The sequence below is a fragment of the Carettochelys insculpta genome, chromosome 25 (genome assembly GCF_033958435.1).
Source record: "Carettochelys insculpta isolate YL-2023 chromosome 25, ASM3395843v1, whole genome shotgun sequence".
NCBI classification, from domain to species: domain Eukaryota; kingdom Metazoa; phylum Chordata; order Testudines; family Carettochelyidae; genus Carettochelys; species Carettochelys insculpta.
Genome location: NC_134161.1, coordinates 6,575,750 through 6,602,829, shown reverse-complemented (window position 1 = coordinate 6,602,829; position 27,080 = coordinate 6,575,750). Strand labels below are relative to the sequence as shown.

The window sequence follows — 27,080 nt, the reverse complement described above, 5'->3', positions numbered from 1 at the left end:
TGAGAAAACCTGACCTCTGAGGAAAGATCGAAAAAAACCCTGGGCATGTTTCAGTTTGAGAAAAGAAGGCAAAGATAGGCTCAAATAACAGCCTTCAGCTATGTAAAGATTACAAAGTGGAGGACTGTGATCAGTTGCTTTTTATGTCCACTAAATGTAGGACAAAAATTAATGTGTTTAATCTGCAGCAAAATGCATTTAGGTCATGTATTAGGATGTCTTTTTCTAATGATAAAGATAGTTAAACACTGGAACAAGTTAGCAATGAAGATTATGGAGCCTCCATCTTTACAGCTTTTAAAGGACAGATTGGACCAGACTGTCAAGGATGCTCCAGTTCAGTGGTGGGCAACCTGCAGCCTGATAGCCACGTGCAGCCCATCAGGGTTCTATGTGTGGCCCATGAGTCATTTTGCTCACCGTTGCCCATGTGCAAGGTAGCCAGGTTCTGCTGGTTTCTGTCCGTGTAGTTTTTTCCTACTGGTATTACTTAAGTGACACGCACGTAAAGCCAGGGCACATGAAGTGAGATGCATGACTGCGCACAACATTGACGGTGAGAACTATGTGCTCCCTCTGCATCCAATCAAAGCACGGCTACCATTCAATCAGCACACCCAGCAAATGCTCAGTACACAAGCACAGTTAGCAGACTATCCTGTCCCAGCAGATTGTCTTTGTTATGACAATCTTACAGCCCGCTGAGATGAAGGCAGGCCACTCATGCAACCCACTCACTAGCCGAGGTTGCCCATCATGGTTATATATTTGGTCCTGTTTCAGTAAAAATAAATCTACTAGTTGATTTCACCTTCAATTTCCCACCCATTTCTACTTTTCTGTGATTCTAAGGCCCAACTTCTCAAAAGCATTGAGGCTTCTAGTAGGCACCTGAATATCTTTGAAGAGCTGGGCCTAAAGGTTATGAAATAACGTGACCTACCCTTCATCCTTTCTTAGCTCAGGCACATTTTCATTATTTGGGACAGATTTATGATTTATCTTTAGTGAACCTCATTGTCAGGACTTCTATTTCATCATGATTATTCAGATATTGAATGTGTCACTGGGCCAGAGGAGGACAGCAAGTAAGTGTTTCTTATTGAGTTCATCTTTTATTTAATGTTGAGACTCATGAATGCCAATGCGAAAATTCATGCAAATAATACTAGGCAAATAAGAGGTAGAAGTTCTGAGTCAGTCAATACAAATAGTGCTTCTGCTGTGAAAACCAATACACAACACGGGGACTTTGAAACCTTCCGGCAGTATCTTTTTTGAGAACAATGCTTTCTATTTTTCCTGTGGTGCGTGTGTGTGTAGATCATAAACAACAAGGCAAAAAGTCGATAGCAGCGGTTCCCAAACTTGTCAGCATCACGCCCCCACTTTTGATTTCTGAGAAACCCTCACGCCCCTCACCTCTTCTTTACCATCATCCAAGCCCCCGTTAACAAAAACATTTGATTAGTAATTTAAAATAAACAAAAACTTGACATAAAAATGTTATTTTAAATTTAAAAATAAGCACAAATAGCTTTTCTTGGCCCCTTTGTGGGTGTCCAGTGAAGCACCAGCTGCCTGAGCCCTATACCAGCTGCCAGAGCTGCTCACGCCAGCCTCCCACGGGCCCGAGCCCTGTGCTACCAGAGCTGCCTAAGCCCCACGCTGCCAGGGCCAGCCACCTGCCCAAGCCTTGCAAGCTGCCTGCCTGAGTCCCACGAGCTGCTGGCCTGAGCCCTTCCTGTCCCCTGAGCAAGGTACCCCCAGCCCCGCATCTAACCCCATGCTACTTCTTCTGCCCCTCCCCCCCAACCCACACTCACTCACCTTTGTAGAAGGCAGCTAGCTCCACATGGGTTTTCGCCGGCTGTCTGCTTTTTACAGTGGCCACGCCAGGTCGCCCACGTAATATGGCAGGGGCTGAGAGCTGGAAGCAAGTCCATCTCTTTCTTGGAGTGGGGGAGTGATGGGAGGGTGGGAATGGGTGACCTCATGCCCCCCCCCCCGCTGGAATTTCTTCATGCCCCCCAGTTTGGGAAACCATGGTCTGGAGCATGGTACTTTGGCATTCTACAATGTGTGTAACATTTATTATCAGCATATACCACTAAAGGGCAGTGCAAACGTTCCGCAACCTCTTCTCTTTGCAAAGTCCATCGAACTACTGGTGTTTTCTACCTTTTATCCACTACTCACTATGGAATTCAGGATGACACTCAAAAAGCAGATAGAAAACAATCAAGCCGCTCTTTCAACAGAGCGCGTCCACACAGCCCCCGCTCTTTTGAAAGAGCAGGCCAGGGATCGAAAAATCCCACGTGATGAGGACAGCTCTTTAGAAAAAAGCGCTCTCGGAGAGTCTACAAACAATTTTTTCTGAAAGAATCTTTTCAGAAAAAGGCGATCTTCCTCATCTGGGAGAGGAAGGAGGCTGCTGGAAAAAGTGCCGCATTCTTTTTATTTCAGATCAAAAGAATGCATTTTATGTACAGATGCTCGACAGGATTTTTTGAAAGAGCCCCAGGTTTTTCAAAGAAACCTCACTAGTGTTGATGTAGCCTTGCTGATTTCAATAGGGCCGCTTGTCTGCTTTTAGTTACGCACTATGCTTAAGTACTTTGCTGCACTGAGTGGCTTACTGGTATCCCATTATCTCAAGATCAGTACACCTGCCTCTCTGGATTGTCGTACGGATTAACAGACATGCAATACTTTTGAAGATCTCAAAACAAATGCAAAAGGCCCAATCATGCAAACCTGCATGCATATACTTAACTTTCAGCACAATTTAATAGCTGCTTTGGGGCCCAAGTAGATCATGAGATTTCACATGGTGGCTCTTTTTCTTCTATGTAACTTGACAAAGTGTGCAATCCTACAGTATGTATTTCCAGTTGCCCACCAGAATGAAGAGGATAAACACTATTGTCATTTGTTGTATAAATGAATAAACACCTCTCATCCCTAAAAGCTACAGTCAAATTTCTGGCAACTGGAGTTCATGGTCAACCACATGAAATAAACTGTTTTTTTACCCATTAATTTTATACTGCAAGTGTCACACACTCTGGAGTGACTCACAGTTGTGAACGCCGACTCCAGGGCAGACGGTCACAAAACAAGGGCAAGACACCTCAAACCGATGATATGTTCTGTAATTAGATTTCTCTCAGTCAGTAACCAATGTGAACACTTGGATCCCTATAACACTCTTCTTCTGGAGTCATAAGCCCTTCCCTTCAGCTTATCTTGCCACCTTAGCTCCTTGTAAACCATGAGGCCACACAGGAGCCTATTAAGTGCTGCATGAGCACTTGGGGAACCCAGCCCCAGTGGAACTGCGACTGCTGAAGGAGAGGCATCCCTCCTCTGGCCCCCACCTAGCTTGGCCCCTCAAACTAGTGCCCCTCCTCCAAACCTCACCTAGTTCGGCCCCAAATCTGCCACGGCTGGGGGACAGACACGCATCCCCCAGCCGAAACCCAGGCCCTGCCTGGAACTGGTGCTACCAGGAGACAGTACACCAGCCCCAGCCCAGCCTGGCCCCCAACCCGTGATGACCAGGAGAAATGCACCTGTCCTGCAGTCCCAGCCCTGGAGCTGCTGCAGTGGAGAGAGGCCTCTTCTACCCCACAACGCCCCTCCGCCTCCAGGCCAAGTGCTGCTGCTGAAGGGACTGTTGGTTTATGACTTGTTTCTACAATGCCAAGCAAAATGATGCCCTAATCCTAGCTCCAAGTAATGGCATTTTCCTAAGCACAATTCTGGCCAAGTCCCTTTTCCTCTTTGCTACATGGAAACATCTGGTCGCTGCCTGATTTATGGGCCTTTCATTTCAAATAACTTTTCCTCCATCAACACATGAAATTCCGTTTCCACCCAGGCAATGTCTTTTTAATCAAGAGAAACAACCTTTGCGAATGATCGGCACTGACCATGCAAATTGCACCAGAACAGACACTGGAAGATTTGCATTTAAACAAATTTCAAACAAGCTATTTCAGAGACATCACTAAACTTGTGAAAAATATATTTCCGTCAAGTTCAAATCGAACGTTATCAGCGGAGAATGAGCATTAACTTCATTTTTAGCTGGAAAGCTCCTGGCTGTTCCTTTTCAGAAATCTTGCAGCACCTGCAAGCAGGAAATTCATACCAAGATTCAGAATGGAAACGGGTGAGTGTCATTGTCAAAACTTTCAAAATATAAAGTGTCTATTTCACCCATGGTTAAGTGAATTATACCGACAGAAAAGAAAATTGAAGAATGGGCATAGAATGGGTTGTCTGGGATGAAGAAAAAGGCCAAAAAAGAATCTGCCTTTAAATGCTGTTTGATAGCTTCATTATTTTAGCAATATTTTCAGCTTTCTCTAAATATAATTTGGGATGCTTACTTAATTCATAATGCACATTTTCAGAATTTACTGGAAGATTGTTATAAAAATCCTGATCCAAGTTAGGTTTTTGCCTCCCTATGCTGCCAGTTATTTCAGGTTTCAGTTATTTCAGGATTGTAATATCTCAGGGTCAGATTTAGCACACTGACTCACTGAACTCAGTGGCATGGATTATGTGAATCAGGGCTGTCCGTGAGAAAAAATGCTGCACCGGGCCCTTATTTTATACAGTAATCCCTCAAAATGCGTGATTTCGAGTTGCGCTTAACTCTCATGAACGCAAGTTAAGTGCAACTCAAAATCCTGCTCCCCCCGTCCGTGGCTCAACCCTCCCAGCCCAGCCCAGCGCAGCCCCAGTTCAAACCCATCCCCACCAGCCCCATATAGCCCCAGGTCAACCTCCCCACAACCTGGCTAACCCACCTGCCCCCCACAGCTCTGGTTCACAACCCCCCAGGTGCAGTTCCAGCTCACCCTTCCCCCCCAGCTCAAGCCCCGCCACAGGGCCATACGGCCACAGCTCAGCTCCACCCCCCACCCCCCTCCAGCTCTAACTCACCTCAGGCTTAACCCCCCTGTCCCTTTCCCATGGCCTCAACCCACTGCCAGGCTTAACCTTCCCCAACTGCCCCCCAGGAATTACCTTTAAAAAGGAGCTCCAGGTGCTCCTGCTGCAGAAAATACATTCCACCAGGAAAAAAGCCCCCCGCCCCACCCCACTTACGCGAAATTCGAGTTTTGCGAGGGTGCATGGGAAAACAACTCTCACATATCTTATGGGACTATTGTAGTTGATAAATTAGATAAGCCCTGATCCTGCAAAGACTTAAGCACTTGTGTAACTTTAGATACGTGAGAAGACCAATGGACTTTATTAGGACTGCTACTCATCTGAAAAAAAATAAAGAGCATACATAAGAACGGCCAGACTGGGTCAGAGCAAAAGGTCCATCTAACCCAGTATCCCGTCTGCCAACAGTGACCAGTACCAGGTGCTCCACAGGGAATGAACAGACCAGGCAATTATCAAGAGAGCCATTCCCTGTCACCCATTCCCAGTTTCTGAAAGAGGCTAGGAACACCATCCCTGCCTAGCCTGGCTAACAACCATTAATGTATCTACCCTCCATAAATTTATCTTGCTCTTTTTTTGAACTCTGTTAAAGTCCTGGCCTTCACAACATCCTCTGGCAAGGAGTTCCACAGGGTGACTGCACGTTGAATACTTAGTTTTGTTTGTTTTAAACTTGCTACCTATTCAGCATGCACATAAGTGTTTGCAGGATCAGGGCCTTACTTTGTAAATAAAATCGTTAATTTGAAAGACGCATTCAGGACAACATTCACGTGCTTTGCTTCAGTGATTCAGGTTTAGGAGTGGGTAAACTGGCTCTCTTGAATAACTCAGGCTACATCTACGCTACAAAATAAATTCGAATTTATTAAAATAGATTTTATAATGCTGGGTTTTATAAATTTGAATTTGAGAATCCTCACCATCCCACAGGCTCCCCCAAATTGCTGCCACACTCAATGGCCAAACACTGACTGTTGCAAGAATGCATTGTGGGAATCTATCCCACAGTTCCCTTGGCCCTGCATTCTCTGCCCTGCTGCAACCCCACCACTGACATCGCTCACGTGCTCACCCAGCCTGGGGGAGCCGGCAAATTGTCCAGGGCTGCTGCGTTAGTCAGTTTCCTCGCTCCCGCAAGTGGTGGGGAGCCGGGAGCCAGGTGCAGCAGTGTCTTCAATTTCCAGCTCCCTGCCACTCAGGGAAGCTGGGAAACTGACCAGGGCTGCTGCGCTGGTCAGTGTCCTGGCTCCTGCATGTGGCGGAGAGCCGGGAGCCAGGTGCAGCAGTTCCAGTCAGCCTCTGGAGTTGTATACATTTGATTTTAAAATATGGCGCTTCCACACTAGCCTTTATTTGAACTTTTAAATTTGAGTTTGATGCTAAACCCAGCCAGCTCTGACGATAGTATGATATCGATGTTAGCGCTCCCTATCTCAATCTAATCATATTTACAGTGAAGACAGTCACTTGGTACAATCTCACTAACTGCCTTAATTTGAATTTATCTCGTGGTGTCCACTGAGCTTCAGTGTGAAAATTGGGCTTACTCCTTGAAGTGAAATTAATCTATTCCTGATTACAATTCCTTTGATTTTTACATGAAATACAGTGAAGTCAGCCAATCCCAGCTGAAATATTGGCTGACATGTATGGCCCTACCAAATTCATGGCCCATTTTGGTCAATTTCAGTGTTAGAGGATTTAAAAAAAATCATACTGATATGTCAAGGTAATAGTAAAGACAAAATCTGAACATTTATAAAACAAAAAAGTATAAAAGCAGACTGGTAGCACTTTAAAGATTAACAACATAATTTATTAGGTGATGAGCTTTTGTGGGACAGACCCACTTCTTCACATCTGGAAAATCCTGATAAATGATCGCTGAGACAAAGAGAATTTATCAGAAAGACAGAAAAAAAAATGAAATAAAAGCTGACTAATTTTATTTCAGTAGGTCTCAGTGTGCTTGACAAAGAAAGTTAAGCATCATTTTAAAGATGGGGGGAAAGGGGCACGAAGAGCAGAAGTGAGTTGCCAAAGATCACCCTGCACACCAGATGCTGACCCAGGAGCAGAATCCAGATAGCCTAAATCCCTATCCAACGCTCTACCCATTAGGAAGCACTGCCTCTCTGCAGAGGTACGGATAATTATAGTTACTGCACAGCGATGAGTCAGTCTCATGATCACCATTTGATAGATGGGGAAACCAAATGCAGAAAGGTAAAGTCATTTCCCTAAGGCCGCATGATTAGTCAGTCAGTGGCTGAACCAGGAACACAGCCGACAGCGGAGGTGGGCAGCCTGCAGCCTGCCTTCAGCTGGTCGGGGTTCTCTGTGTGGTCCACGAGACGCTTGTTTACTCTCGTCCATGATTCTGCTGGTGTCTGTCCATACAGTTTTTTTTCCCTAGTCGTATTACCTGGACCGCAGCTCTGGCCCCTCATCCACCTTCCCAGTCACATGGAGCGGTGCTGCCACATCAGTTCAGAGGGTCCCAGAGCTCAAGCAGCTGCTGAGCTCTCAGCCCCCTTGAAACACTGGGCCCCTGTGAAACTGCTCCCTTATCCCCCTCCCCTCCCACTGGCCTGTGCACATCCCACCATTTTATATGTGCAAGCACAATTAGCAAAGCTACTTCATCCCAGGAGACTGTCTGGGTTCGGACAATCTCGTGGCCCACTGAGATGAAGGAGGGCTGTTCATACAACCCACTCACTAGCCTAGGCCCCCATCACTGACATACAGAATCCCAGAGCAGGGTCCTCGTATGGGCCTGCCCAGCCTCCCACTATACCCCTCAACACTCCCATTCACCTGCCTTTGCAGCACAGCTCATTTTTAATTCAGATTGAATCTTTTACGCCATTTCTTTTGTAACAACAGTTTCCAGAACCACCCACCATGGGCAGCCGGTGTTTCTATTGGCGATGCACATCCATACACGCCTTAGCGCACATAATAAAATTTATTCCTCCCACAGATGGAAAAATTAAAGGGAACATTGGTCTGCTCAGTCACTCTGATTATTCTGTTTTATTATGCTGTCTTTTAGTAATGTTGATGTCAGTTTTAAACTAATTGCTCTTTTAACAATCAAACGTAAGAATACATTTTCCACTGAAGTCCAAATTCACTAAGCGTATGTCTAACCTTAACTGTGTGAGCAGCCCTTGTGATGTCAATGAGTCTATTCACATGCTTATAATTGAGCAGGTGCTTAATGCTTTGCCTTGTCATAATCCTTTCTATGGACTGAAACAAGGTGCTTGAGTTAACGATTGTGCTTGTCAAGATGTGTCTATACAATGCTATTTGGCCACTTCTATTAGAATTATTTTATTCATACAAAACTGTCAATTTAAGGTTTCGACGCATATTTAGAGAGGTGGTTATATGTTGTAAGTATGGTTATATGTTGTCCGCTACTGCTGTACCGCCTTGGTCTGTAATTGATAGAATGTATGAATCATATGCAGGAGCTGTTATTTTAAAGCTGAACAACTTGAAAATTCAAAATTAAATACTTATGCTTCCTAAAAATACCCCTACATAATCAATGTTACATGTATACGCACACACACACACAATTTTATTTGCTTGTTAGGTTGTTTTTTTTTAGCAAACTCTCTTTTCATAACTTCTTGATTAGAATCTCAAATACATTTTTATGGGTGCTAAGACACCTCAGAAATTACTTGCAGATAAAATAATCAAGCCCAGGCCCAACATTTGTGCGTCAGACCAACGTATCAGAAAACACCCTTTAAAATAGGGGTTTATAGCAGACCTAATAGAAACCTATTTGGCTAGGATGTTGAATCAAGGCCTAGTGGAGTCAATGAAAAAACTCAGTGGGAAGACTGCTGTGCAAGGGGGACTCAGAAGATGTAGGTGCTGTTCCTAACTCTGACCTGTAATGTGACCTTTTGCATATCACTTCACCTCCCACCTTTTTGTCTGTTCACACTGTAAACTCTTCAGAGCAGGACTGGTCTCTTACTTTGTGCAGCACCTAGCACCATGACCCTAGCCCCTGCCCCTGATCTTGACTGGGGCCTGCAGACACTACTTGAATAAACATAGGCAATCACAATAATACAAACAATGCCCAGGGAATTTTAGACACTCTGGGACCCAACGTCACGAAAGCCTAAAATGTCAACTTAGGTAAGTTTCCATCAATTTAAATACAGCTGGGATACTGATATTGTGAAGTATTAGAATGATAAAGCGAACCAAAATACTGTATGATGTAAAGCACAGTTGTAGCAAGGTAAATCAGAATTTTAAAGAGATCAGATGCTTCTCCTGGGGGATGTTTGTGTTTGCTTTCTGCCCGGAAACACGGATCTTTTTGTTTTCCAAAGGATTAACTCAGACATCAACTTCCCACCTGTAACATTTGACTAAAAGCCTTTTTTTAAAACTCATCACTGCTTTCCACAGGCGTGAGCTCCCTATGTGGGCAGACACCAGGGAGAGAAGAGAAGAGTAACCTTCATTAACGTGCCCTGCAACCTCACTGAGCTCATTTACAGTCAAAACAGCCACACAAATGGGGAATTTTACAGAGATTTGCTCAGGAAAAAACAAACTGACACACCTTTCCAAAATTCAGATAGAGTCAAATTCCCTCCTAAGCAGGCCTAACTGGGCTTTTATGTGTTGTCTAGCAGAAAGATCATTCGGCTGGGACTCAGGAATCCTGCGTTCCACTCTCAGGCTTGCTAAGGTGACCGTCTGTCTCGTATTTGGGTGGATGGTCCCGTATTTGGAAGGCCAAAATCCTGACTTACTTTTTAAAAGGGACGAACTGTCCAGTATTTGGGCCATCCCCGCCCGGCTGACCTTTTCCACCAGTAGCTGCATTGGCAGGAGTCACTTCCCAGAGCCTTGGGGAAGTGTGGGGAGCATGGGCAGCTGCCATATCCCTGCCGCTTCCCTGGGGCTCAGGGAGCTCTGGCAGCTGCCACTTCCCCAGGCTCCTGAAGAGCGCTAGGGGCTGCCGCTTCCCCCAGGGCTCTTGGGGAAGGCCGGCGACTGCCACCTCCTCCCCGGCTCTCTAGGGCTTGGTGGAGTCACCCCTCCCTCCCAAAGCTCCCTGTCCCATATTTGGGGCAGGGAGATATGGGCGCACTAGATCTGGCACCAGCCTTTTGAGCAAGTCATTTTGCTGCTCTGTGCCTCAGTTTCCTCCATCTGGAAATACTACTAGTACTACTGCTCTGCTTTGTAAAGCTGTCTGAGACCTACTGCTGAAAAGCGCAATCTAAGAGTGGGGTATTCATTCCAGCAGGGATGCAACATTCGCAAGGGTTCGGTGTTGAGAACCCTCGTGAATGTTGAATTTCACAAATATCATATTAACCTGGCTGGGCTCCTGGGCAGCTCTGAGCAGCAAGAGGGGAGGCAGAGACCAGTGGCAGCTGTGGGGAGCCCATCAGTGGCCGTGCTGGGCCCCTGGCTGGCTCTCAGAGACCTGGGGAAGCAACTGCTCCTCCCTAGGAGCCTCGGGGAAGTGGCGGCTTCTTGGAAATAATTGAATTTGCGAAGGTTAAAGTCACAAATGTCGCGACCTAACACTAGTATTATTATGTGGTTCATAGGCCTTGCTCTCTGCACAAAAGCACATTCTGCTCTTAAAGAACAGCTTTGCTTAACTTAACCCAAAGTCTCTGACTGTTTTACCACTGCCGCCTGTTTTCAGTTCCTTTGAAAAACAGAGTATTTTCTACCAAGTCAACTTACTGTGGCGTCTTCACCTATTCAAGGGAAGTATTTGGTTCTGATTAAAACAAATAATTAAGTACAAAGCTCTTGCTTGAAATTATTTGCTTTTCTAACTGATCAGATATGTTGGGCCAAATAATCTGCCAATCTGAAAAACAACAGGGTAGTAATTCAGAATACAAATGTATGTGCTAAATATCAACATCCAGGTTTCCAAAGCATCTTATTACCGATGCTGAGTAGGAGATTAACCAGATAGTTCCTTCTGAAATGGCTGTATGGCTAATTCCTTTTAGTGAACTTTGAAAATCTCAGCCGCAGGTTTTAAGACTGGAAGGGCTCACTTATGATTCTGCACTGGTTAGACCTCACTTGGAGTACTGTGTCCAGTTCTGGGCCCATATTTTAGGAAGGATGTGGAGACATTGGACAGGGTCCAGAGAAGAGCAACTAAAATGATTAAAGGTCTAGAAAATAAGACCTATGAGAGAAGAGTAAGAGAATTGGATTTGTTTAGTTTGGAAAACAGAAGGCTGAGAGGGGATATAAGAACTTAAAAGGATGTTACAAAGAGGAGAGAGAAAATTTATTCTCCTCAGCCTCCGATGATACGACAAGAAGCGATGTGCATAAATTGCATCAAGAGAGGTTTAGATTGGACATTAGGAAAAATTGGCTTTCAGATGGCGAAGCACTGGAAAACATTGCTTGGGTGGTCGTAGACTCTCCATCACTGGAGATTTTTAAGAGCAGGTCAGGGATGGTCTAGATGGTGCTTGGTCCTGCTGTGTGGGCAGGGGACTGGACTCAATGACCTCTTGAGGTCCCTTCCAGTTCTAGTGCTCTATGATTCTATCATCCCAAGTCACTGCTTGTGTACCACAGGCAGGCCCACTGCTGAGGGTGGTGAGGGCAGCTGCCCCAGGGCTTGGTGACAGCAGCGACCAGGAGCTCCAGACCCTTTAAATTGCTGCCGGAGTGCCACACAACACACTCCAGGGCCACAGGGGAAGGGGCAACATGGTCTGGACACCACTCAGGGCTGCCTTGCCCCAGCCTTGCCCCATCTGCTCGAGGCAACGTCCCTCTGGGAGCATGCAGCAGGGCCTTCCCCACCCTGATCTAGGAGCCCAGCAAGTCTGTCCATTGCCCTGAACACAGACTAAGGAATTTTACCCAGTGATTCCTGCAACAGAGAGAATTGTTCCTCCCTGCTGCCCATTAATGATCATGACACCCAATAACTTCTTGTTGAACAAGCCCATAGGGCAGGAACATTTTGTACAGCGCCTAGCACAACAAAGTCTTGATCTAGGAGTGGGATTCCTAAGCACTATCGCAATGCAAATAATAGTCAGTCATCTTTGAGGCATATTCCCAATCTTGATTTAAAGGCACTTGGCAACTTGACATCCTTACCTGACTGAATTATTCTATTTATTCTACTTACTGGCCAAATTCCACTCACATGTGTTCCCTTTGCTTAGTTCCTACAGACTACAGCAAACGAGTTTACCAGGGAGTGAGAGTAAAACACACAGTCAAAGATCTCCTTGCCGAAAAGCGATCGAGACAGACCAGCAGCTCCCGATTCACTGTAAGTTGTGTGTCAAACAGAAATGTCACTGTACAGAATTCTCTGTGTTTAAGAGGTTTTCACTGTGCGCAATGCACCTTCCATGCCAAAGTCTTCATGAAGTTTTATCTTTCAGAAGACTTTTAGGTGTAGGGAGTTTAAAACAAAGAATTAGGAGCCAGGGGGATCTTTCAGGAATCTAATGGACGATGAGTGACTGTGGGAAGTGAGAAACCATCATCACCAAGGCAAAAAGCAGGAATAATTATGCAGTCAGGGGCTGATTCAAAGATCATTCAATCTATAATTAATTTTTCGTGTCAATGAAACACTTGGAGCTTCAAATCCCAAGAGGACAAATCTCACCGACTTTAACTAAACTAAATGCCACAGTCCCTTTCATGCAGTTCATGTTATGGCCTTCAACAACATCTAAATTTATCATCATCTAGAGCTGACCAAATCAACATGATACAAATCAATGTCCGACCTCAAATAAATGCTTTTCTCTTTTCAAGTCATGTGCACACGTGCATGGAGTGGGGAGGGGGTTACACTAGAGGGGAGAGGAAACAAGTTTCTGTTCATGGAAAGAAACGGAGAATTTACTTTCCCAATGGAAGTAGGCAACAGGCTTGGAAATTGCTGCATTTTACAGAAGCTCAGCACAATCTCACGTGACGAGGCTCTGAAACAAGATCTTATTCTCCTTTTACTCTTCCTAACCTGATGTATGACTAGGACACTTGGTTCTCTCAGGAAATTTGGCAACATCTTACTCTCGGGAGCACTCTGCCCTGTCCCGTTCTTTGCTATGTATGTTTTTATACCATGCTCATTACTGGAGTACCTGAACACCATCCAGCCATGCATAGGGCAACATGACTACACACCTGTCAGGTGTGGTTTGTTCTCTCACCCTCTGCCGAGAAGGAGAAGCCTGTGGTGAAGTGTTTTGATTTGGTTGATTGTTATTAAATATGCCTTCTGCTGCATGTTGATATTAGAGGAGGTACGACGGGAAAAAAATGAATCTTGCACTTGGACGGGAAAGCGGTAAGGAAAGCAATAGACATTTGTTTCTGGAGGAGTCCTCAGTCTTGGACTACCTCCAGAGAAGGACCTGTCTCCTGCACTCTGCAAATACTGAGAAAAAAAAAAACCCTAACAGCATGCCAGAATTTTCCCTGGCTTCCTGGCTATGCAGCCATCTCCCTAGAGGAGTGGCTACTCTAAGTGGTGAAGAACTGCTGGGTACTGGAGACACTGACCAGCACAGAATTTAAACTCAATCACTCCTTGGGGAATTTCTGCATATACCTACCATTTGGATATGTTGCACGAACTAACAGCTTGAGATGCCTTAAAGGGGCTGAATTTTCAGAAGGTATTTCCTGAAAATCAGGACCTTTTAAGATCTCATATTGGACACCCCAAACCAGGAACTCTCTAGCCCCTTCTAATTATCTTGGCTATACTTCAAAGGAGAAACTCCACAAACCATGGAAGAACCAGTTAGACGAAACAGCAGATGTCGTCTCCACCCAAGCACCGTCTTGTCTCTTTTGAGCAACTTCTAAGTTGGAAGGCAACCCTATGGCTACCATAAATTCTCTGTTCTGGACGTGAGCTCTTAAAAGTCTTCTGGAGGGTTATTTGTGGCAAAAAGCACCCGAATACCCTCTTGAGGGCACTGAGTTCAATGGCTCTTCACCAACTGGCATCAGCTATGGTCGGACACTAAGTTATCCGTACCACAATCAAACACAGCACCTCTTGCTGCAGACTTCCCTTCTTTTCTTCCATTTTGAACACAATGAATCCAAAGCTACACTTAAGAGGCTTCAGATGTGATAATCCATTACTGTCACTCCCACATTGCTTATGGAGCTGCCGCAGATTGATTATTTCACACACTGCACGTCAGCAATAGACTGGGGGCAGATCCGCCTTTCAGACACAGTGTGTTTGTGCTACATTAACTCCACTGCCTTCAGCAGTTACATGGACATAAAACCAGCATGTTTAACCCTTAAGAATATACTCGGGGACTATTCCCAGGTGACCAAGTCTATGGCCCTGATTTAAGCATGTATTGTGATGTCAAGCTAAGTTTTGCCTTTCTTAATTCTGCCCAATGACTGTGAATTATACCCCTCTTCACAACCCCTCATAATTGCCTTGGAATGTAGAGTCTTCCACTACTGGACTTTATGTTCTTCAGACATCTCATTCCCTCCCACACATGCACATTTCGGCTGAAATTTTGTGAAAAGAGTAATTCCCATGGAGTGAAGTCCTGGCCGCACTGAACTCAATGGCAGTTGTGCCTTTGTCTTTAGTGGAGTCAGGGTTTCACCCATCATGTCTAAATTGCCTTCAGCAACTTTGCGTATCTTCGCCCAGGAAGTCCCTCAGCCGCACAGATTTATCTCCCTTTCACATTCCGCCAAATATCACATCAGCCCTCTCGCCCATGATAAATGTTGTTTCTCTTTTCCGCGCGACTAGCAAGACGCTGACAACTTGGAGGTGATACAGTCTCCAGATCAGGACACAGTATTCCAAGCTGTAGTCTCACTGGATTGATAGATTTATTGGTAAACTGTTCTCTGAAGGTATTTCCTATTCCTATTATGCGATTGGGCACCTTTGTCAACTGGCATTGTTTCTCTTCCCTGACCGGCTGGGACAGATGAGGGACAGATACCTGGGACAGATGAGGATGATACTATCAAATCACCATGCCTTAGATTTTCTCAGGATATGAGGGGAGCAGTTTATGGACTGAAGGGCAGAACAAGGGATATTTTAGAGCATTTGAATTTTTTTCACTTTCCAGACCATTTGAGTCAGCTTTTCACTGTTAGCACAATGAAGCAACAAACATTTTAAATTAAATTTCTCTCCTTCACCTTTGCATCCACTAACTGCCGGTGGCAAAAAACAAAACAAAAAAATGCCACACAGAAATTCATCCCATAAATTACTTAACAAAATAAGCACTGACCACACACAACGTACCACCTTGTAAACTTTAACAAACAGCTCAAAACATAGATGGGCACACACACTTTTGCGCACGGCTGACTTGCATAAATGCACTGGGCACATGGCAATGGCTTTCCTGCATGCCTGACTCCTGCACAGGTATGAGGTGCATATGCTTTGAACAAACAAAAGAAACTTCAGTGAGTTATTCAGAAGTTTCATGCTTTATCCGTGCTTCACTTGTGCATACACAGACGGCCTTCTACTCAGTACTTAGATGTTGTGGTGAAAGGTACTCTTGGAAGCCCAAAGCTACACAGCTAGGCCAGCATTGTAAATGTTCCCTCCTGCCTTATGTTTGTTTTGTATGCAAAAAGCAGAATAGTTTTTGTGTTTGTAGATAATGCAAAAGTGCTCTTTGGCAAGCGCCTTACCATAAAAATTAGAGCTAGGCAAACTTCCTTATTTGCTGGGACAATTCTATGATTAGTCTGAAAAACCTCTGCTGCGAGAAGAGAGAAACCGACAACCATATTCTGGAATCAGAGTGAACAGCAGGCAAGTGAGCATGATAATGTATATTTATGATGCAGTGTAACTATATTTGAGCCTCTGCATGGATCTGATCTTTCTTCAGAAGTCAGTAAACCCTTCCTAAGCCAATGAAAGCTCCCAGTCACAGATATGTGTCACTGATTATTGCCAGAGAGGTTAGCTATTGATCTACTGAGTGACATATTAAAACGGTCACTCTTCTGCAAAAGTAGGTCTCTTATTCTCCAAATGGCAAAGAAATTTGCATTGGGATGATATACATGCAATTTGCATTTTGATTTCCCACGAATTGTTGTACCATGTTGCCATTTCCTCTGATCTCTCTGGGTGTTTGGGACGGAGGAGGCAAACAGAGTGTTCCTCAATGGGGGAAAAAAAAAAAGAGGGGGCACCTAGTAAATAAACAATAAATAAATAAATAATACCATCTAGTTCTTCTCAAGCACTTTTCTGCCATAGATCTGAGAGAGCTTTACAAGCAAGTTAGCCATAACACAAGCAAATGCAGCACCTCTTGCTGCAGACTTTCCTACTTCTCATTTACTAAATGAGAACCACAGTCCTCATTCTATAGATGGGAAAACTGAGGCACAGCGAGATAAAATGGCCAGCCTGAGATCACTCAGCAGGCCCATGTCAGGGTCAGGTATAGAATTCAGGTCTTCTGAGTTCCGGTCCAGAACTGTGTCCACTAGGCAACACTGCCTCCAATAACAAGTGTCTCGCTACCCGAAGATGGATCTCCACAAGGGTCATGTGGCCTCTGCAAAGAACAGTCCCTCTAGCAGAGATTTGCAAAATACTAGAGCTGGCTGAAATTTTTTTTTGTCAAAATATTTTAAAATGAAAAATATAAGTATGGAAATTTTATATTTTTATTTGTAATTTTGGTTTTTTTTTCAAACAAGTTCCATTAAAATTGGTAAAAATTTATAGTTTTTAGTCTGAAAAAAACAGGGGTGGGTATTTTTTCATTGGAAAAACAAATTTATGGAAAATTTAGGGAAGGAAACCCCTCCCCATCACACTTTTAAAAGTTTCTGGCAAGAAATAATTGGCAGTTTTGATCCACTCCACTAGGAGCGAGAAGGATCTTGTGTCATTGTCCAATTCTGAGAGTACTATGGGCAGTGAACTGACCTGCCTGGTTAGCAGGGCAGTTAGGTTCCAGGCAGGAGAAAGCATCACTCGTATTGTTACTGAATTAGGCCTCAATCATGCAATTGGATGCATGTGGTTGGATTACGTGAAGTCAACAGGAGCCCAAGGATCAGCCCATGCAGATGCAATCACCAAACAATATTGTGTATTATTTGCTTGGGAATGGATCCTAACCCCCGCCTACACACACTCTGCTTTCTCATCAGCGGCTGCAGTGTGTCTTGCTTCATGATACATGAGCCATGATGCCGAGTAAACATAAACTGACACAGCAGCATTGTTCTATGACCTTTCTTTCACATCTCACAGGCAGCACTGCCGAGAAAGGCAAGTTATTGGCAGACAGGGCCCATTCCTAATTAATAATGGCTTTGCCAACTCTAACACCTGCGATGTTAAACAGATTCACGATTCTTTAACCAACTCCTGCTGGATGGAAGATACAGTTGTCAGAATCCTGCCAGGCTGAAAAGAAATAACGCAGGGAGGAAACAGACTCATGAGTTTAAAATAATCTTCCTGACTCACCACTTGATAAGGAAACACACAAAGTTTAGGCCCAGGCAAATAGATCATGCCTGGGCTGATTAATTACCATGGAAAAGATGCTCCAATACCCATTCCAAGAGAGTTAACATCCAACACCAAGTTAAGCAATTGCTGCTATTTGCCAGCTTTCTGTAGCTATCAGTCAGACCAGTCTGCTGGAGGCAACCTGTAGCATATGGAATTACATCTTGAATGGGATGTCTAATGTGAATAAAAAATCCACCAGGCTCATGTATGCCAATATTCCAAGGTATTTTACATTAGAGACTGGAGGATTAATATGCACTAAGCCCCCCATTTCCCCAAGACAGTGTTCTCAACCAGGGATATGTTTACTCCTGGGGATGCTCAGAGTTCTTCCTGAGGGTACATTAACTCCATGTTTCTCAGCCATTTTTATGAATAAAAAAATTGAACTTAACGTTCATCTATTTTTTTAATTTATCCTTTTTGCACAATCATAAGTACAATGTCAAGTTTATTGCCTGTAGATAATTTCTTCCAACCAACCAGTCAAGATTAAGTTGTTTAAACAGATGTGTTGTAATGGTAGAAATAAATGCAGCTGAAAGTTTTAAGTACTGGGGGTACTTATAATTTTTTAAAGGGAGTACAGTACTTTATTAAAAAAGGCTGAGAAACACAGCCCCAAGAGACCAGCTCCTTCCACAGCAAACCTGGAACTCTCTCTTTGATTACAAAAGCTTCCTGCCTGCCAAAAAGCACATACCATCCAGAGTCTTGCACCTGTTGGACTGGAAGAGATAAGCCATAGAGATAACACAAGACTCTAGCTCATAACCAGGGTTTGTTGCTACATTGGCAGCTACATGAGAGAGCTGTGCAGCAAACATGTCTGGTTCATCGCACACTCTTGTGATACAGATGGTTAGGCTATAATCAGAAAGGTGACTGTGTGCCTTTGCCACTCTAAATAGTGGCATGTTCGTCTTTGCCCCATGGGATTGGTGTACGGTTCCACGCAATACCTCGAGGAGAAGGCAGTCAAAAGTCACAAAATTACAGCTTCCGCTGCCTCTCTCTGCCTCTTGACTCTTTCTTCTGCCAGTCCCCATCTGGTCCTTGGCTCCTTCCAAGTGCTGTCTCTACAGTGGCCACATCTCTCCCCTACCCATTACTGCCACTTTTCCAGTCTGATGGAAAGGTGTCCCTCATTTTCTGGGCTATAACTCTCCCGAAACGAGTGCTGGTCTCTCCATTGCACCTGCCAACTGACCCCTTACCCTTAAATCAAACCTTCCTCACAAGAGTAATCCTTCCTCACACACACAGTCCCAGTAAACTCTGTGAGATTAAATCAGAACACAATTGCTAGAATGAACCAGACCAAGGCTCCATACTGTCTCCCGCAGTGGCTGGTACCAATTGCTTTAGAGAAAGGTGCCAGAGACTCAGCAGTTATAGGATAATCTGACCCCATGGAAAGTTTCTGCCTTTGCCCGCAACAGCTCTATATTGATTTAAGCCTGTAGCAGGAGGGTCTGTATCCTAGAGAAAGAGTGCTCTGAGTATATACATGCAGAGAGAAGGATGCAAGAGTAAGATTTGCAAGGTCAAGTTTTAACGTGGTATAAGATAGTGCATTCTCTATTACAAACCTCCGCAGGGCTTCTCAAGTGGCTAGCAATCTGGGGTGCCCAGCCAGACACCCCTTTGGGCTCTTAATTTTCAGAGGGTTGCTCAGCTCTTTGTGAAAATCCAGGCCCTGATGGGGCAAAACTCAAAAATTCACACAGCCAGAATGATTCCTCTCTCCTTCGAAAACTTAGCCACAGTTTTTACTTTGTGATTTAAAGGTATTTTATGTTTAAAATGAGAAACATCCCAGACTGACTATGTAGGAGGAGTAAAAGGGGGGAAAACAGTTGATTTGCTTCTCTTCTGTGTTTACAATATATTCCCAAAAGTAGCTCCAAACAAGTAAGGTAAATCCCGTAAAATACGCCACCGTAAACCTGCGTGCACAGTCCTGCCTGCGGAATATTCTTTCCACAAACCTCTTATCTTTGCAGGGTGGATCACCTATTTGTTCTAATGAGCTCATTTTCATGGAGGAGCCCATAAGCAGCTGTGAGCTTGCCATGTTAGTGAAAGGAAGTCTTAACACTGGCAAATTTAATTCAAATCCAAACCTCTAAATTTGGTTGCCTGGCATGGCAGGAACCTCCTGTGTGTTCTATGCAAACTGGAAATTGTTTTCTCTGAACCACCTTCCAGTGTCAAAAGCAGTGGAATAGTTAAAATCACTCTTGGTCAGGTTTTGTTTTAAATATGGTTTGGAGAAAGAATTCTGTGCAAAAGATTTGGGTAAATGCTCAGAGAGGCATCTGAGCTTTTTCAGCTAGAGAAAGCTGCCTGTTACATCTAATGCAGACATATGCTTGTGCAGTTGTAGTATCAACATTTGTATGATGACCAAGAGGTAATGTAACATGAAGAGCTGAGGGATGAAATATTATTCAGGGCTTGCTTGACCTCGGCTGAACTTCAAGTGCTGGAGGATATATTTTTAACACTGCATTCCAGCTGCACAGAAGGAGCAGTAGTCTGGTGTTGGGCAGTGCCACTCATTACATTTGCAAAGAGGCCAAGCAGCTGACCTTGTTCAGGGTCTCAGAAGCGAATGGAGAACATGGTCAGACCAATGGTCCATCTAGCCGTGAAGTCTTCTGTCCATGGCCAGCAGCAAATGCTTCAGAGACAATGAACAAGCAGGGATGGCGAGTGATCTGTCCCCTCATCCAGTCCCAACTTCCAATGGTTGGAGGTTTAGGGATACCTTGAGCATGGGACAAATTATTTTCTGATTGGGCCCGATTTTATGGAAACTCAAGAGTAAGAGCACACACTTTCCTAAACTCATACAAATGACAGTAGAAATGGCTCTGAGCAAGGTCTATTTACTGCTAATTTGACCATGGGAATTTGACTTGAGATTCCAAAGAGAAAAGATCCACCCTGGGATGGGTCATCCATCGTAATACACAGCACAACGTTAGTCGAATGGCTAAATCTCACATTTGGGTGAAAACCAGGCATTCTGTTTTCTACATACACTGAGAACTTGTGGTCAGCAGAACAAAACACATTTAGTGAAGGACAAAAAAAAAAAAGTTGCAAAAACTTTTGTATTCTAGAGAGCATTTGCATGAGTATTTACCTCTTCTTTGAAAAATTAAAACAGTTGATTAAAATGTATTATCAGCCTGCATGTGAACATCCAGTTCATGGGTCAGATTTTCTCCCCCCACTAAAGTCTCTGGGACCAGAGCTTGCAGGGAAGTACACTCATCCCTCACTATACGAGCACAAGTGGTTCCCAGCTTTCTGCTCGTAGCCGAAAACTCGTCAGAGGGACACTAAATTCCCATTAAAATACATGTAAAAGCCTCTGATTGGTTCCTCATGCTCCTAACTTGGGGAAGGAGTGGCAGCAGGTGGTGCTGCTTTTGAAAGGTAAGTGAACCTTGGGTTGGGGGTGGGGGGGGTTGCAGAGGGTTAAAGGCTGGGGGCAGTTTGGGGCCATGAGCAGGAGGGAGGGTTAAAACCTGGTGGCAGCTCCGGTGGAGCAGGTGGTGGCTTGTTCCCCTGGGCTGCAGCAGCGGTACCTGGGGGCAGGTGCAGCAGACTCGGAGGTTCAGGGATCGGGCCAGACCAAGCCAGGGGGTGCACGGGGAGTTACCACAGGTGGGAGTGTTGGGAGCAGGGCGGCTGGGGCTACAGATCTCCCTGGCTGGCTCACAGAAGCAAGGGAAGATCATTCACATAGTGGACAAAGGTAAGTGTGTGTGTCCCTTGTTTTAGCGAGTACTCGTAAGTAAAGTACTCGTTCAACGAGGGATGAGTGTGCATGGATTCCTGCTTGGAGCTTTGGCATCCCTTTGTTCTCCTCTGCAGCTTCTCTTCAGAAGGGGAGCGCACAGGCCCTGTTCACAGAATAGTTACAGTTATGTGACTGATACCTTGGCTGACTTTTCACTGCATTCACACACACACAGGCCCCACGCTTGTAGTCAGATCGTCATGGGATGATCCCTGCACTCGTAGGAATGACTTCACTGCGATTCTGCACAGGGCTAAGAATTCATCTGAGAGGATCCCAGTACAGAACCAGGACCATCTTGTCACAAGTCCCATGGGGCTTTTGAGAACCTAATGTTTGTTGATTGATCTGCCACCGCTTCCACGTGTCTTTCCCTGCCCCCATGCCCTTACTTTTCATTTGCTTATACTGGTGCCTTGCTGGGTTCCCTCTAATTTTTTCCATCCGTGGTCAGAATAAATTTTTTTTAATGTGCACCAAGGCATGTATGCATGTGAACCACTAACAGAAATACAGGCTGCCCACCGTGGGTGCTATGGGCATTCAGTTCACCAGTGCCTGAATTTCTCCTGGGTGGCCACCCAGGTGCTCAGTTAACAGGCATCAATGGTGCCTTGTCATTCTGCCAGAGTTGAAACAATCAAACTGCGGAAAAACAACCAGACTCAAGTTGGGAACTCCATAGATGGCTGCCCTGTTAATGATTTCCATAGAATGGTTGTGTGATTAGAATAAATCTTCCCCCTAGTCATGGGGCAGGACAACACCCAATGCACATGCATTGACTCACCTTCAGAGGTCATCAGTGGGGTTTGCGCTCCGAACACTGAGTCCCAAAGCACACCCCTGGTGGGATAACAGGCCCTACTCATTTGTCCAGCGGGTGAAAAGTGAGGGAAAGTTCACCAAGTGTCACAGTAGCCAACAATAATAAAAGTTGAGGGGAAAAGTTACAAAAGGAACAGAACAAGTCAAAAGCCCTCCTGATAGAATTCAAGTTCTGGTGGACAATCATGCTTGCTAAACAAGACATTGCCAGACCAAGAGAAAAAAAAAACCAAAGAACCATAACTGGTGTGCTACAAATTAGGCCTATGGATGGACAAAATTATGACCGGGCCCACTGATGGAGGTGGGGGCCAAAGGGGGCAACTGCTCTGGGTCCTGGAGATTCAAAGGGGTCTGCGGCTCCTGACCATGCTGGTCTGAGGGCTGGAGAGGGCTGGTGGCACAGAGGGCATGCTGTCCTGGCCCCGACCCTTCCAACAATGCCTCGCCTCTTCAGAGAGCATGGAGCCAGCCCCCTAAACACACCTTGACCAGGGGCCTGAGCAGGCTGATTGTGACAGGAGTGGCCATTCTGCCCATCAGTACCTTTTGGGGTCCTTCATGAAAGAGACTATGAGGAAAAAAAATTAGCTACTGATATGAGCTTCAGAATTATGGCCGCCTTTCCCTCCTCACAGCACACCATCTTCTGGGACCTCCTGCTAAAAGGTGCCCTGACTAGAGCGGACCACAAAGAGGGATCCAGCTGATGCTGCTACCTCCAGCAAAATCCCAAACCTTCTTTAAAAGTGTGTCATGTTGGACAGTGACTGGGTCATGTCACCAGCCAAGACTCTTCAGGCTCTTCTATTCCATCTAAATAGAAACAACAGACCCCAGCCCTTTGAGCGAAATGAGCAGCTCCATTGACGGGTAGAAGTAGTTGGTTGTTATCCATTCAGCAGACCAGCCACAAGAGAGGAACAGAATGTGCACTTTCCAGTGCAATATAAGTACAGAGCCTGGCTCTCCTTTGTACTGCCCCACACAGAGTAAATCACACCTGCGCAGAGTGAATGTGAAATGCTACCAATCAGAAGAATAAGTTTATACCCCTTTTTGCTGGTATACATGACCGTGCACAGTGCAGGGCTATGGAGACTCAGGTGCAATTTTTAAACACAGAGGATCCCAGACACTGAATATTTTCAGGACTGAGTCTCAGGCAAAAGCAACTTCACTCAGACGGCATAAGGGAACTTTAGTGTAAATGAGCATCAAGCCCATTCCTCCTGATTTTTCTCGCCATTATCAGCACTAGTCTGAGTGTGCTGACATCCTGACCTTGCCTCCATTTGCTATTACCTTCTCTCTCCAGAGCTTGCACTCTGGTGGCTACGTACTTCTCATTTGTAGCTTCACTGAAATTCCAAAGCTGCACTGAAATGATGCAAACCTAAACAATTTACACCCTGGATTGCTGGAAAAAAACACTTTCAATGTCTCTTTATTTTCTAGGGCAGCGCCAGCTCTCCCCCATCTCCATTTGTCCAAATAGCAGGTGAGTATTTTCACTAAAATGTACATGACTACATTGTTGGCAGTCCAATGCCATTTCTGACGCATTTTTCCTGCAGAGGGGCTTTAAAATGCTACCACAAAGAACTGTGATGGTGCCACGCAACACTTAGAGAGGGGAGCCACAGAAGGGTTAACTCAGAGGTTATTTTAATGATGTTCACAGGAAAGGGAGGCAAGGTGGACCAACTCCTAGAGGGGGACGGACGGTCTTGTAGATAAGGCATTGGGTTGGAACTCAGGAGAATGAGGCTCAGTTTCTGGCAGTACCAGACTCTTTAAATGACCTTAGACAAATCATTTTCTTCAAGTGTTCAATGCCTCAGTTTCCCTTCTGTAAAATGGGGAGAGTACTACTTTCTTTGTCATCTTTTTTAGTTTCACTGCAGGTTCTTTGGCACACAAGTCCTCTCTGTCTCTCTCTCTCAGAGGCACTAGCTGCTGCTGGAAGACAGAATCCTGAGCTAAATAGGACATTGGTCTGACCCAGTATGGCCATTCTTATATTCTTAGGTTTGTGTGATGCCTGGCACAGAAGAGCTCTGATCTCAGCTGGGGCCTCTAGGTGCTATGAAGAACACACACATTAGAACAGAAGCAGAGCTGCAAATAGACGTGCCTGGGGTGATGTTTGCCGAGTGCTAAGGCCTAGGAGCGAGCAGCAGTGCAGCTGAGTGATGCTTCCTGAGAGTAGATGTGGAGCTGCCACTAAGGTCCAGGATCACACAGCTCCACTGGGTAGCAGAAATTGTAGCTTCCCTTTGGTTGCCAGGGGAAAGTGCAAAAGCTGGTGTAGTTCATTGCAGGAAAGTGATGGTAAATGGATGGATTGCTGCTGGGGGCGGGCAGATGGTTAATCCCCCCACTGCCCACACAGAAGGTGTTAGGGGAATAGGAAGAGCACAAGAAGGGGGAGGGGGCAGCAGAGACCAAAACAGCTGGTCTGCAACCTAGGGACCAAGCAGTTGAGTGCAGAGCATCCCAAGAGAGGCCCCAGCTCAGCAAAACATGATTTAGTTTGCTGAGCGGGGACCAAACTAAGCATATGCTTTTGTGCTTTGCTGAACTAGCCAATAAAAGGTTTGCTGAGGTTTAATAGTTACCTGAACTGGTCTCACCTCAGTCTATGAGAGACAGGTTTTTGGATCTTCAATCAAAAGAGTTTGTGAAGTTCCGGCAAAACATACACCAAGGCTGAGGGAAAGGGGAAGGCCATGCTGTGACTTTGGTTGCTAATTTAATTGCTCCATAGCATTTAGCCCATTGGACATCTAGTCGGACCTCCTGTATATCCCAGGACATTACATTTCACTCAATGACCCCCATAAGTCAGGTTAGACTGAAGCCTTTGAGTCCTAGGAGACTATACCGTGTTGTACCACAAGAAAGAAACTGAGCTCCCTGCCATGGCAGAAAAATGATTCGGTGAGATCTTCCCAGGAAACCCTAGCATGTGAGCCAAACACCATGCTGCAGAGGAAGGCAAAAACCCCAGGGGCCTTGTAATGACCCTGAAGGTAAAACCATGCAGGGTGGGGACACTGGTTGAAAGATAGGCTCTCTTGGGAAGCAAGCAGGGGTTTGTTACAGATGGAGGGTGGGGTTTTGTGGCTTTCAACACTGTTGATTTGTCCAGTGACTTTTGAGTCCCTGGATGGTGCCTTTGACACAGTTTTTCATTGGTGTGACTGTGCTTCTTCTCACCCACAGGCTCCCCTACCATGTCGGGTTATTACGGTGCAAGGAGATCCTTCATGTCTGACTTGGATTTTCACAACTCTAAGCCGCTCTCAAATGATGTTTATGCTTCATCCCTGGGGGCAAAGTCCTTTCCATGTGACTCCTCAGCAGTTCAAGGGTACCCACCACTCCGGGACTCCTATTTCCCCGAGGACTATCGTGCCACCAGTCTCACGCCCAGCACCAGCTCCCTTTTCAGCACCTCCTCGCTGCCCCCTCTCCTGCCGCCTTTCCCCAATGATTCAGCGCATTTCCTAATAGTGAGTCTGTGGACCGATCTGGTTTGGTACCCAGGGTTAAACGATGGGCTGAATTGTGTAGCGGGTGCACCATCTCTGGAGGCCTGGTACTGGAGCAGAGGGAGCTTTGGTCTGATCCATTCTGACAGTTCCTCTGCTGCTATGTTCCTATCGCCTTCTGCCTTGCATGGCCTCCCTGTTTCTCCTTTGGGGACCTGTCCATTCTGCTTGTGGGGTGGTAGGAGGCGAGTCGATTGGAAATTTCACAAAGTTCTCCTGCCCCTACGATCCCAAAGAGCAAGAACCAAGTGCAGTCCCACCCCCACAGGTCCAGCATGGCATGAATGGATCTGCATGGCCCAACCTTCCTTTGGAAGGATAACTAAGGCCCTTCTCCACCCGAACCTGCTTAAGTTTAATTGACCTCACTGGGGCTGCTCATGGGCTTACAGTTAAAGTGCTTTGCTGGACCAGGGCCTAAGGCCATCCGGCTTGGTCTGGAACAGAGTGCAATGGAGTTTACTCATGCCCTAAATACTGCCTCTGTTTTCCTTAATCACTTTTTTACATACTGCACTCTGCTAGCGTTGCAGGGCAATACAGAGCGGTCGCTGCAGGGCCTAGGTAAGAAAGCGGGAATAGCTCTGCTTGGTAAACTCAGGAGCTAGAAGACCCAGTAGATTAGGTGTTTGTGCCTTTTTGCTCTGCAATAGGGCACTGTTCTCAAAGATCTCCCTCACCCTCTTTCCAACAGAAAGACCCCTGGGAGCAGGGCACATCCGACAGCCTCAACCCATCAGACGCCGTGAGCTCAGACTCCCTACAAACCTTGTCTACAACCACTGGCTGCCTCACCTCTCACGAGACCGGAAGCACTTCCCAGTACAGAAGCTCGAGCTGGAGTTCTATCACACCGAGTGCCCAGTCCTATTCTTTGCCTGCTTTTGAAGACGTCCACTACATTCCCAGTTACCCTGCCCCCTCGTCATATTCCTTTTCACCATTTATGACGATTGCAAATGATCTACAGCCCAAGATGCTCCAGCTCTCAGAGGAATCTTTGGATACAACTTCCCTTCATGACAGCTCCTCTTGGGCAAAAGATGATGGGAGTTCAGTCTGGGGGACATATGAATGCCGCAGAACTTACTGAGAAAAGCTCCCTGTTGGTGACAAATTAGAATTAACCTTCACTCAGACAGCAGAATTGATTGCAGGCCATTTCCTTATAATCCTCCATCAATGAAAAACCGAGGACAGTGATAACATAGTTGGAAGCCAAAACGCTCAGAAGAATTTCAGATGAAGGAAACAGACACTTCTGAGATCAGCACATCACTTTATGCTCTGTTTAACAATGCAA

The 27,080-nt window shown here is 45.5% G+C and overlaps 1 protein-coding gene across 1 annotated transcript; it reads left to right on the top strand.

Moving 5' to 3' along the window:
• Positions 1-26,870, top strand: POU2AF2 (POU class 2 homeobox associating factor 2; the record flags this gene model as incomplete). The annotated part of the gene is given in 6 exon segments (XM_074977162.1): positions 1-106; positions 109-156; positions 12,204-12,313; positions 23,679-23,721; positions 25,449-25,738; positions 26,472-26,870. Coding segments are annotated over 6 exon segments (996 nt in total), but the record flags the coding sequence as incomplete, so codon positions are not given.
• Positions 26,871-27,080: the final 210 nt, after the last annotated feature.